Source organism: Psammomys obesus, unplaced genomic scaffold (genome assembly GCF_907164565.1).
Source record: "Psammomys obesus unplaced genomic scaffold, mPsaObe1.curated_primary_1811, whole genome shotgun sequence".
NCBI lineage: Eukaryota > Metazoa > Chordata > Mammalia > Rodentia > Muridae > Psammomys > Psammomys obesus.
Genome location: NW_026596064.1, coordinates 1,433,703 through 1,445,389, shown reverse-complemented (window position 1 = coordinate 1,445,389; position 11,687 = coordinate 1,433,703). Strand labels below are relative to the sequence as shown.

The window sequence follows — 11,687 nt, the reverse complement described above, 5'->3', positions numbered from 1 at the left end:
GCGGACAGCTGGGGAGGCGGGCGGGAGGAGGGAGCAGGAGAGGGAGTAGGGCCGGACCGGAGGCGGGCCGGCGGGAGGGGGCCGGGGGCAGGAGGGGGCCGGTGGCGAGGGGCTCGTCTCGCAGTCGCCGAGTCCGCTCCCGGCCGGGCGGGGCGGGAGAGCGCGGGCGGCTAGGCGCTGACCCGGGCCGTACGCCGCTCTAGTGCCCTAGGCGCCGACTCTGGCCCGTTTTATGCCCGCGCCAGGCGTCCCGGCCCGGGGCCTCCTCCTCAACAAAACGGGCGCGGCGGCGACTCCACAAGGAGCCCGCCTGAGCCCGGGGGGTCCGGCCCAGCAGCAGCGGCCGGATCGCGAGTGGGGGAGGGGGACAGGCTGGGACCCGGCAGGGGAGGAGGGAGGGACTGGAGGAGGGGGGAGCCAAGTGGGCAGGGGGAAGGGAGGAACCAGGGGGCGCAAAGAGGGGGAGGAGAGGCGGGCCTCGACACCCCCCACACACACTCCTTGCGGCCACCCCTGGAGGTGGTGTCCATCCCTCTACCGGAGCCTCAGGCTAATGAACCGCAGAGGCTGAGCCTCCGGCCTGTACCAGTCATGAGCGGGATGGACCGCTGGAGGATGAAGACTTGTCTTTGAAAAGGACAACCAACCATCTTCCTCTGCCTAGGACCCACAGTACCCCTTTTCTTTCACTCTGCCTGTATCCCTAGTTCCCTTTCCAGGTCTCTCCCTTTTCTGAAGTTTCCAGGGACAGGGACTAGCCAGAATCAAGCAGGGCTTCCCCCTGAGTAGAGTAATACCCCCAACCTGTTCGCATGTCCATCCAGCTATCACCTCTGGCTTTCCACCCTTTCCCTTCATCCGAAGGACCATCCCTCTTCCTCTCCGGCTCATTCCCCACCTCCTTTGTCCTGCTTTTCTAGTCATGCCTCCCCATCCCTTCCAACCCCCACCACGCTTCCCACTCTCCCGGAGCTAGGCTAGGTTTCCTAATCTTAGGAGGCATCTCTTATTGAACTGGAGAATTCCGGGATCTGGGCCATACTCTCTTTAGTAGACAGCCCATCCTCAGAGTAGGCGCAGGAGAAAGCCTGAGGAAGAACAAGGGAGAGAGGACAAGGGCAGGCCAGGAGGTCCCTGAGGACAGAAACTGTGGGGAGACAGGGACTGCGGAGGAAGCATGGGAGCTAGAGCCAGAGCTAAAGGGAGAAAGAGAGGAGGCAGTGAAGAGGCATTTGTGGGGGAGGCTCAGCAGCTGTCTTTCCTAAGACAGGGACAGATGGGCCTGGTTATTTCTCTTGTCACAAGTATTGCAGTAGGAATGGAAGAGGACCACTGAGCAATAAAGGGCAGGCTTGCCCACCGAGCTACCTGGGTTTAGCTAACCGGTTCCCTGTGCCCCCAGTAGAAAGAAGGATACCTGAGCCCAGCCAATCTGTCTGTCTTTCTTTGCTTCTTTAAGCAAGTTCTCATTAGGTAGCCCTGGCTGGCTCAGAACTCACTAGGTAGACCAGGCTAGCCTCAAACTCACAGAGATTCACCTGCCTCTGCCTCCCAAGTGCTGGGATTAAAGGCGTGCCTTTTGGGCCTAATCCTAACCAAACACATACCCCTTCACTCCCCAGGTCCCACAAACTGTCCATACCCTCTTTCCTATAACATGACCATTTTCTAATATAGCCAACACCTAAATTGACAGTAGGAAAAGGGAAATGCCAGGAAAAACTCTCTCTTGGGCAAGGGAGTATGGTAGGAAAAGCAGGAGAGCTAGAGTGCTGTAGGATTTTGGCAGCAAGTTTAGTGTTGAGAAAAGTGAAATTTGGAGAGCCAGGAACTGAAGCTCCATCAATCTAAAACAAGACCTCTCTTTCCTGGGGACAAATGTATTCTGACTAACCCTCTCCTTCTCTCTCTCTCTCTCTCAAGCAGGTCCCAGGTACTTACGTCCCCAGGACATGACAGTTCCCCCTACATGTGTGGGTGGAGGAGCTGGACTCCATTCATGGACCATGGTCCAGGCAGGGGCTCCAGTTCCAGTAGGTAGGAAAAGAAGTCGTCATTTCCGGGGCCTTCACCAGGGCTTGATGGCTCTCTGCTCTCTGATTGGGCGGAAGTGGCCTGGGCAGGCTTGTGACCCTACAGCCAAGGAGGGGCTGTACCCCAGCCAGTGTCTTCCTACCTACCTGCTCCCCAGAGCGCTGCCTGCTGTGCACCTGGCTCCTGGAGCCCTTCTCCACCTGTGAGTGACAAGCAAGGTTTGGGGTTAAGTGAGGGTATGGTATGAAGAACAAAAAAAGAACTGGGCTCTCAGCTGGGGGAGGGGCAAGCAAACTGGAACCTACAGGCACTGACCTTTGTCAAGAAGAGTGGAGCCTTCCCAGAATGGGAGGAGCGGGACAGAACAGGGAAAGGGGGTTGGGTAACGGGGTTTATGAGGGACTATTCACAGACTTGGTAGAATCCGGAATAGCCCCGGCTGCCTCTAGTGCCACGAGAAAATAAGAAGAGAAGTGCATGTAAGGGCTAAAGAACTTTATCCTAAGGGACATAATCCTAATCCCCATCCTTGTAGGGTCATTCTTGTTAGCTTAAGGTTCTGAATCCTGGGACTGGGGAAGCTGGGTCAGGTGAGCCAGGGCACAGAAGAGTGTAATGGGAGGGGGTGGGGGCTGTGAATGTTGACAGACCTACAGGAGATCCCAATATTGAATCAGGTGCAGATCTCTTTGCTCAACTTGTGAAAAGTGGGGGGCCCATGAAGGGACTGGAAGGGCTCTGGAGTGGGCAGGGAAGCAGATGCAGCTGAGAGAGACACATTGGCAGTGTCTGAGGTAAAACAAGTCATGTGAAGTAGGCATCATTTTGCTCTGTAAGTGCCTCACCCCAGGCCAGTTGCATCGGGAAGGAAGTCCTAGTACTATTTAGCCCTTTGATGTAAATAACGGAGCATTTCAGAACTTGAAGGTCCAAAGGAGAGTCTCAGGTTTTATGTGTGGAGCAAACAGGGAAAGAATGAGAAGCTAGTGTCTCTTTTAATTCCTGCCTCTGCTGGTCTGTTTTCTCTTTACCCAATCTCCTGCCTCAGCCTAACACCAGAGCCGTTCCTCGACACATATGCCCCTCTGCTGCTTCCTCTTCTTAGTCTGACAGCCCATTTTCCACTCTTCTCTAGACTTGCACAACACTTCCCTTCTCTATTCCCATCCCACATTCTCTCCCAGCTAACAACAAACGTTGCTCAGAATTCAAACCCAATTAAGATGTGTATGTGTATGTCAAGTCTTGATGCTCTCAGCAGGGCGACGATGTGTAGACAGGGCTCCAAGACCACATCAGAGTCACTGAAGAGCCTTGACAAAGAGGAGATACTACACGCTTCAATCACAAGAAAACATGGGAGCAGTTGGAAAGCTAAGAGCTCTGGCCTTCGCTGGCCAGCAACTCAAGGCCTCCTAGGATGTGTTTTCCATGCCAGGCAGTCTTCCTTGAAACTTGATGAAAGAGTCACTATCTCTGTCATTTTTCAAGATAGATTCCTCGGCCCACCTGTGCCCCACCCAACTCCGTGCAGAAGTGCAAAAGGTCAAGCCGCCTCCATGGCCCCGGGAAAGATTCAGGGGAGAGGCCCCATCCAGGGAGCCCCTCCAGCCAGACACCCTGGCCAGAATGGAGCTGACTGGTAAGGACACACTAGGAGCTAGGAACAAGTTCAAGAACGGCTTGGCAGGATGGGGGTGGGGACAATGCCACGGGAGCAGAGGGTTGGGAAACCCAGCCTCCCAAAATGAGGTGTCTGTCTGGACACCGACCCCTGGATTTCAGGTCTGGCTCCCAGATGGGAACCCCTGAGTCATCACCTGAGAATGATTTTCTCCTACTCGACCCTTCAACCTCACTTCTCCTCATCTAAGATTTGCTCCTGGTGACCATGCTTCTCCTCACTGCAAGACTAACTCTGTCCAGCCCAGTTCCTCCCGCCTGTGACCGCAGACTCCTAAATAAACTGCTCCGTGACTCCCATCTCCTTCACAGCCGACTGGTGAGCACCCCCAAGCACGACTTCTACCCATTTAACTGCTAAGGCGCCTCACGCCTTCCCTTCCTTTCACCCCCAGCTGTCTTTGGCGAGACCATCCTGTCTCAGCCCTGGTAGGGGCTACAATTTGCATTAGAGTCTCTTAGAAGGTCTAGCATAAACATGGTACTGAGGAAGACCACCTCAGGCATGGGCCACCATCCTGACGTCTGTTTCATCTTGTTTTCTTAACAGAGTCAGTGCCCTGACATTAACCCTTTGTCTACACCCATCCTGCTGCCAGCTGTGGACTTTAGCCTCGGAGAATGGAAAGCCCAGACGGTAAGGGGCATCCATGGACCTCACACATGCAAGATCTAGACTGAGGCAAGATGCTTGCCTTGACTGTGAGGCCAGCCTAGGTTGTATTATGAGTTCCAGGCCAGGCTGGACTACGAAGGGAGTCCCCATCTCAAAAAAGAAAAGAGAAAGAGAAAGAGAAATCTCTTACCTTGCTGTCCCTAAATCCTGTCATCATCAGATCCCTACTGCTCCTCAGTTTTTTTTAATTCTTGAGTTCCTTACAAATGTCATTTTCAGTTTGGCTACCCTAACCCAATTTACATTCACCTATGATGAGATCTTGAGGAAGCAATGGCAAATTTCTAACCAATATATCAAGTAGGCTGGGCATTGTGGCTTTAATCCCATGCCTTTAATCTCAACACTCAGGAGGCAGTGACAGATTTCTGTGAGTTCAAGGCCAGCCAGTGATAAGACTCTATCTCAAATACATACATACATATACATACATACATACATACATACATGTATATTTGAAACTGAATACCATTAGAAGCCTCTCATGGTCTCATGGTCATACCTTTGATCTATTCTTATTCTTGTTCAATCTTTTTTTTAATGTGCATATATATATATATATATCTTTGGTCTATTTTCTGTATATATATATATATATATATATATATATATATATATACAGAATATATATATGCTATGGTATACATACGGAGGTCAGAGTACAATTTGCAAGGGTCATTCTCTCCTTCTGAGTCTCAGGGATTGAAGGTAGGTTATCAGGCTTGGCCACAAGCACCTTTGCTCTTTGAGCCATGTCAAAATCTTCTTAATCTTCTTCTTCTTCTTCTTCTTCTTCTTCTTCTTCTTCTTCTTCTTCTTCTTCTTCTTCTTCTTCTTCTCCTTCCCCTCCTCCTCCTCCTCCTCCTCCTCCTCCCTCTTCTTCTTCGTTTTTTTGAGATCCAGTTTCTTTGTGTAGCCCTGGCTGTCCTAGAACTTGCTCTGTAGACCAGGCTAGCCTCGAACTCAGAGATCCACCTGTCTCTGCCTCCTGAATGCTGGGATTAAAGGTGTACACTACCACCACCTGGCTTCCTCAACCTAGCCATGAAGGAAGTCTGATCTGCTGTCCACAAGTGGCACAAAACAGAAAGTACCACTAAATTGAGGCAAAATCAAGATTCAAATCCTTGCTGGGCATGGTGACACAGACCAAAAATCCCAGCAACTCAGAGGGTGGGGCAGAAAGGTGAGGAGCTGCAGAGTAGCCTAAGCTATATAGTGAGACCTTGTCTCAAAATTAATTAAATGATAACAAAATTAATAAAAAGGAAAGCTAAGCCGCACGTGCCTATACTACCTAGAATCTCCTTCCTTTTCAAGTCTCCTCGGGGTCCTGGGTCTGAGTTTGTAACAGGGTCTTCACTATGTGTCCCAGGCTGTCCTTGAACTTGTGATCCTCCCTGTCTCCCCCCCCCCCCAAAGTGCTGGGATTACAGGCACGTGCCATCATACCAAGCTCTTCCATTTCTTAAGTCCCTTCCCTTCATCTTCACAGTTATGGCTATAGCTTTGTTCCTACATTTAGATTAGAAGTGCTGTCGGCAACAGTTTTGTAGCAGAATGAATAGGCTTGTAGCATTGCAGTCTAGGGCTAAAAACTGCCATAAGGCGAAGTGGCTTTCCCACTAAGAGTCCATGCAAGATCAGGCTAGGCAGATGGACGCTGGGGTTACTGAAGCAGAGGCCAATGGCCAGTTGTTAGGAGACTCTAAAGGAATTCCTGGGATGGGTGGGACCCTCATCCTGTCCAATTCTCGGCTCCTATGATTCATCCTGCTGGCTACTCCTATGGGCTCCCCACCCATTATTAGCACGTTTTTGAAGCAGTCCACTTTTCTCCTCTTTCCCAGGAACAGTCCAAGGCACAGGACATTCTAGGAGCAGTGACTCTTCTCCTGGAGGGAGTGATGGCAGCACGAGGACAGTTGGAACCCTCCTGCCTTTCATCTCTCCTGGGACAGCTTTCTGGGCAGGTTCGCCTCCTCTTGGGGGCCTTGCAGGGCCTCTTAGGAACCCAGGTAAGTCCCCAGTCAAGAGACTTAAAGAAAACACCCTCTTACTCAGTCCCTCTAAAGACCCGGGGGAGAAAAGGGATTCTAGGGACCTTCAGTGTGTGAGTGCTGCCTCTCAGCCCTAATACCTGGGTGCTGGCAATGAATCTTTTCTCCTCAGTCAGGAAAGGCCTGCTATGTGGGCCTGCTCTCTGTCCTCAGGCCCATCCTCTGCCCTCAGCTTCCTCCACAGGGCAGGACCACAGCCCACAAGGATCCCAATGCCATCTTCTTGAGCTTGCTACAACTGCTTCGAGGAAAGGTGCGCTTCCTGCTGGTAGTAGACGGCCCCACCCTTTGTGTCAGACGGGCCCTGCCCACCCCGGCTGTCTCCAGCAGTACCTCTCAACTCCTCACACTAAACAAGCTCCCAAACAGGACTTCTGGATTGTTGGAGACAAACTTCAGTGTCGTAGCCAAAACCACTGGCCCTGGACTCCTGAACAGGCTTCAAGGATTCGGAGCCAAGATTATTCTCGATCAGCTAAATCAAACCTCCAGGTCCCCAGGCCAAATCCCTGGATACCTGAACAGGACACACGGAACTGTGAATGGAACTCACCGGCTCTTTGCTGGAGCCTCACTTCAGACCCAGGAAGCCCCAGACGTTCTGCCAGGAGCTTTGAACAAAGGCTCCTTGCCACTCAACCTCCAGACTGGACATCCTCCTTCTCCAACCCATGCTCCTGACCGACACACTCTCTTCTCTCCTTCACCTACCTTGCCCACCCATGGGTCTCCACCCCAATTCTACCCCCTGGTTCCTGACCCTTCCACCACTATGCCTAAATCTACCAGTCCTCATCCAATCGCAATGTACCCTCATTTCCAGAATTTGTCTCAGGAAGCATAAGGACCAACCACAGGCACAGCCAGCGCCTGTAGCATCTCTCGGGGACAAGCCTTCCCCAACAGAGGCTCTGAGAGGCAACTGCAGCTACATGTCCTGCTTTCACCTGGAACCCAAGGCCCTGGGAAAAAGATACACAGGACAGGACATCGTAAAATTTTAGGAACTATTTTTTTTTAACCTATCAGCAATATTCATCAGAGCAGCTAGTTATCTTTGGTCTACTTTCTGTATAAATTTGAAAAATAACAAATTCTCTATATGTGCTTTCATACAATAATTCTGCAAGTACCTAGACTTGATCTAGCCTTTTAGAGGAGGCAGAGAGTAATACTGTGTGAGAAAACAAAAAGAAAAGTTTCCTTTGCTTAAGGGCCCCCAATGTCCTCATTTCCTTCACTATAATTCTCAGTGAGAATATTTGGTCCTCAAGAGATACTGCTCTTGATAAAGGAATAGCAGTTTACCTCTTAGAAAGGCTGTCCCTATATAAAAACCAAACTGAGCCTGTAAGAGAATAAACGAGAGCATCCAAAAGCCAACTAAAAACCAAGGGACTGATGTTCTTCAATGGGACAATAGCGCTCCTGGACCTACCTCCCGAGAAAGCTAACAGGAAGCCTGGGGAACTCCACACCCCAGGTAAGGCTGTGCAGATGGTTCGGTAAAGACTAGACCTGGATGCAGCAGCTGAGCAAACAGCTAAGCGCATCAGCAGCTCAGCAGGGGCTTAGCCAGGCCTGGGCTCCTGCTTCCCTCCTGTGGAGGTCAGACGGAAGTGCAGGAAGTGGCAAGAGTCAGGCTCCATACCTCACACAGCAGGACAGACGCAGAGCAGTTGAAGGCTCTTTCTAACTTCCACAAATGCACCTAAAGCACAGCTTTGTGTGACCACCATGAACTCTAATGGGAACCCCAAGAATGAAGGCAGACTTCTGGGGTTTTGCAAGGAAGTGCTTTGTTGGTGTCAGAGGTTTACTTTGCCACAAACAAACAAACAAACAAAAAAAAAAACAACAACGAAACAGTATTGCCGAGGGTCTACCTGCTATTGCCAGGGTCTGAGCTTTTCCTCTGTCCTGTCCTAAAGTAAAGAAGGAAAGGCTACCATGTAGGTACAGCGGCTGGGATCCCACAGTTCCTGCCACACACAAAAAGGCAAGGGAGAGGTGTTCCTCACCGAGGCAACAGATGTCCCAGAATCATCCTACAACTCTGCACAGTAGGTATTATCCATCTCTGCGTTACACACACTACCCCAAGGCCAGACGGGCTTCCCAGTGGTCACATAGCCTTGAGGCAGAAAGGGACACCCGGTCCAAGTCTCAGCCCACGCATCTACCTAGTACTGTGCGCAGTGACATGTACTCCAGTGAATCTATTTAACAGAAACTTCCAAGCCCTCCGAGACTAAATACTCTTAAGTTCTGAGGAGACCAGAGCTGGTGGGGATTCGACCCAGACATCCTCTCTAGGTGTCCACGAAAAAGGATCAACAGAGGCACAGAGCTAAAAAAAATGTTACCAAAATCAGACCGTGTCAGTTCTATATGACAGAACTTCATCTACTAATTCTAGAATAACATAATTTGTAAGTTGTTATAACACTAAAAGGAGTTAACCTTAACATAAAAATAAATAAATAAATAAATAAATAAATTAGGGCCAGTGAGATGGCTCAGTAGAAGCGCTTATTGTATGAGCCTGATATGAATTGATACCTGGAACACATACAAAAGAAGTAACTCCCTGAAGTTGCCTTCCAACCTCATTTACACATGCTATCACACACTGACTCCCACACTTGCACATACACATCACACATACAAACAAATGACAATAAATAAAATAAAATTTAAGGTTAAAAAAAAAAAAGTACTGGACGCCACAGTAAATGCCTGTAAACCCAGCGTTGGTAGGTAGAGGGGCAGGAGGATCAGGAGTTCAAGACCATCTTCAGCTACATTAGGAGTTTAAGTCCAGCCTGTACTACAAAAGACTGTATCTCAAAAATTAATTTTGTGGCAGGGACCTAGCTCACTAGTAGAGCCGTTGCCTAGCACTCATAAGCCCTGGGTTGATTGAACCCTCTTGGCAATCCTCTTGGCACGCACATGCACACGCACACACACAAAAATCAAGCCAACCACTTTCCAGCACATAAGAGCTGGCACACCCAGAACTAGACAAGCCAGAGACCAGAGACTGTAGGTTCTCAGCAGTCAGATGACAAGTGAGGGTGCTGAACTGCAAAGGCAGCCAAAGTTCCAGGCATCTGATACCGGCAAATCTGAGTAATTGGTTTCTACAGTGTAAACCTATCTGCCTTCTTAAGAGTCAGCACTTTGTGGGTTGAAGCACAAGAATCACAAGTTCAAGGTCATCCTTGACTATACAAGTTTCAGGCAGGCGGCACTTCAGACACCGCCTTTAAAACATAATTTTTTTACCTCACCAGGAGCTCCAGCTCAGCGACTGTGACATTTGCTGGCCTTGGGTTTGGTTCCTGGACCGTCAAAACCAAAGCCAATCACCATTTAACGACCAGTCATTCTGTGTAGCTGAGTCCATCACTTCCTCCCAACCACACACCCAAAAGAAGAGTATGCTGGCAAGATGGCTGAGCGGGTAAGGGTGACTGACTCCAAGCATGACAAATGTGTTCAATCTCTGGGACCCACACGGTACTGGAGGGGCTCCTGAAAGATAGCTTCTCTGTGACACGCACATACAATAAAACAAAACAATGCTGGGGGGGGGGAGTGCTTACAAGCAGAACATGCTTCTATTTAAGCACCTCCTTTCTCTCTTTGCTGGCCAGGAGTCTACTGTGACAGCGACCTTTTACCACTGATGAGGGTCTCCCATCCTAATCCATCTTTCTTCAATCCCTCAAAAACATTACTCCATGGGATGACTGATTCATCCCAACCCCCAATGTATCACACCCACACAAACACACACACATTCACACACCCTACCGTGGAAGCTGAAAAAGCCACCTTTGTTCCTCCCTGCTGAGGCCGCAAATTTTCAACCAGTTTCCCTAAACACTATTTCTAACACCTCTTGCAAAGAGCAAAAAATGATGGGAAGGAAACACCCCAGGCATCCCAGCAGGAAGAAACCAGCTCCTGTGACAAACCCAGAACTGTAAGAGATGAGGGTGTGTGTGTTGGGGCTGGGGGGGGGGGAGGTCGGGGGAGTCCGGGTCTCCCACAGCAAACAGGCTCGGTTGGTAAAGAAGCATGTCTTAACAATCTGAGTAGAGACGAGAGGAGACGCTTGCTTGACAATCTAAATTCAATCCTCAGGATCCAGATGGGGAAGCATACACACACACACACACACACACACACACACACACACAGGGAGGGGTGGAGATATTCCTCTGTAAAGCGGAAAGGTCCTGGTTTAGAGAACCAGCATTTCATAAACGATGTATGATACAATCCCAGAAACTGAGGAGGCATTGGCAGGAAGATCAAATTCAAGGCCTTCATGGGCTACAAAGCAAAAGCAAAACCCAACCCCCAATAATGGAGAAGAGTCTGAAAAAGTAAATTTTAATAAAAATTTAAAAAAAATCATATACAAGCTTAGGTTCATATTGAGCTCTCCCATTTGGCCTTTTACATACAGGTCAGTTTTCCAGTGATTTCACACACTGAAGATGTGCCCACAGTGGACACATAGCCAAGGCCCTGTCACAGGCGAGCACCAACAGCCTCCCCGAGAGCTTGAACAATGTCCATGACTTGAGTGACTCAGCAGCCTGCTTTCCCACGAAGTTTAGAATGCCAGCTTCTTCATCAGCAGATAAACTCTGGAATCCACTTCAAATCCATGTAGGTTGTTGGCATCACCCTGAAGCCTCATGAGCAGGCCCCCATAAGACACATATGCAGAGCTGAAACAGAAGGTCCCTTGTCCTGAGTCTGAGCTCAAAGCAGCCACTTCCCAGCAACTCTCTCCACCCACCTGTGTTTTAGGGTAATTTCCTAGGATTCTGTCATTAGGACAAAAGTGAATGGAAACATGCACAGTGCAGTGTTGTTTACTCTAGTGGAGGAGTAAATGCCACTGCGCCCAGAACTACGTGAGTAGACACACAAATAAAGGTATCACCATTCACTGCAATGTTATACAGCTATTGGACTGTTTAGGTAGGAGCGGGAGAGATGCATCACTCAGCCTTAAGATCACTAGCTGTTCTTGCAGAATGCGGAAGAACCTGGGTTCACGTCTTAGCACCCACATGGCATCCCACAACCTCTACAACTCCATTTCCTAGAGATCCAGTGCCCTCTTCTGAACTTGACTCACATGCAGCTCCTCAGGCTCCCAGGAAGGAAGGAAGGAAGGAAGGAAGGAAGGAAGGAAGGAAGGAAGG

General features: G+C 49.7%; 2 protein-coding genes across 9 annotated transcripts in view; one reads left to right on the top strand and one right to left on the bottom strand.

The window, feature by feature from the left end:
- Positions 1 to 2,021: 2,021 nt before the first annotated feature.
- Positions 2,022 to 11,687, bottom strand: part of Polr2h (RNA polymerase II, I and III subunit H) — a 14,698-nt gene continuing 5,032 nt past the window's right edge. For 3 of the 4 annotated variants that reach the window (XM_055625109.1, XM_055625112.1, XM_055625111.1), the window contains exon 5: positions 10,845 to 11,204. In XM_055625109.1, the coding sequence (XP_055481084.1) occupies positions 11,087 to 11,204 (118 nt within the window). In that variant the 3' untranslated portion in view covers positions 10,845 to 11,086. Of the gene's footprint in view, positions 2,097 to 2,180; positions 2,235 to 10,844; positions 11,205 to 11,687 lie in introns of those variants that run through there. The other variant, XM_055625110.1, reaches the window with a different exon arrangement.
- Thpo (thrombopoietin) lies at positions 2,154 to 8,945 on the top strand. 5 transcript variants are annotated; one of them, XM_055625105.1, is made up of 6 exons: positions 2,154 to 2,236; positions 3,530 to 3,676; positions 3,909 to 4,036; positions 4,268 to 4,354; positions 6,244 to 6,411; positions 6,638 to 8,945. In XM_055625105.1, exons 2-6 carry the CDS (start codon positions 3,664 to 3,666, stop codon positions 7,295 to 7,297), a joined length of 1,056 nt encoding a protein of 351 aa, XP_055481080.1. In that variant the 5' UTR covers positions 2,154 to 2,236; positions 3,530 to 3,663; the 3' UTR covers positions 7,298 to 8,945. The 5 variants fall into 5 exon arrangements, with proteins under 5 accessions (XP_055481080.1, XP_055481079.1, XP_055481082.1 ...); XM_055625104.1 differs by having other exon boundaries at positions 6,626 to 8,945; XM_055625107.1 differs by having other exon boundaries at positions 2,155 to 2,236; positions 3,526 to 3,676; positions 6,626 to 8,945.

What these genes read in the sequence shown, in the direction of transcription:
- Thpo (XM_055625106.1), top strand. Translation starts at nt 3,493, where the DNA reads ATGAAAGAGTCACTATCTCTGTCATTTTTCAAGATAGATTCCTCGGCC. An exon ending in GGCCAGAATGGAGCTGACTG is followed by an intron (nt 3,677 to 3,908) that starts GTAAGGACACAC and finishes TCCTCATCTAAG; the next exon opens with ATTTGCTCCTGGTGACCATG. An exon ending in AGGGCCTCTTAGGAACCCAG is followed by an intron (nt 6,412 to 6,625) that starts GTAAGTCCCCAG and finishes CTCTGCCCTCAG; the next exon opens with CTTCCTCCACAGGGCAGGAC.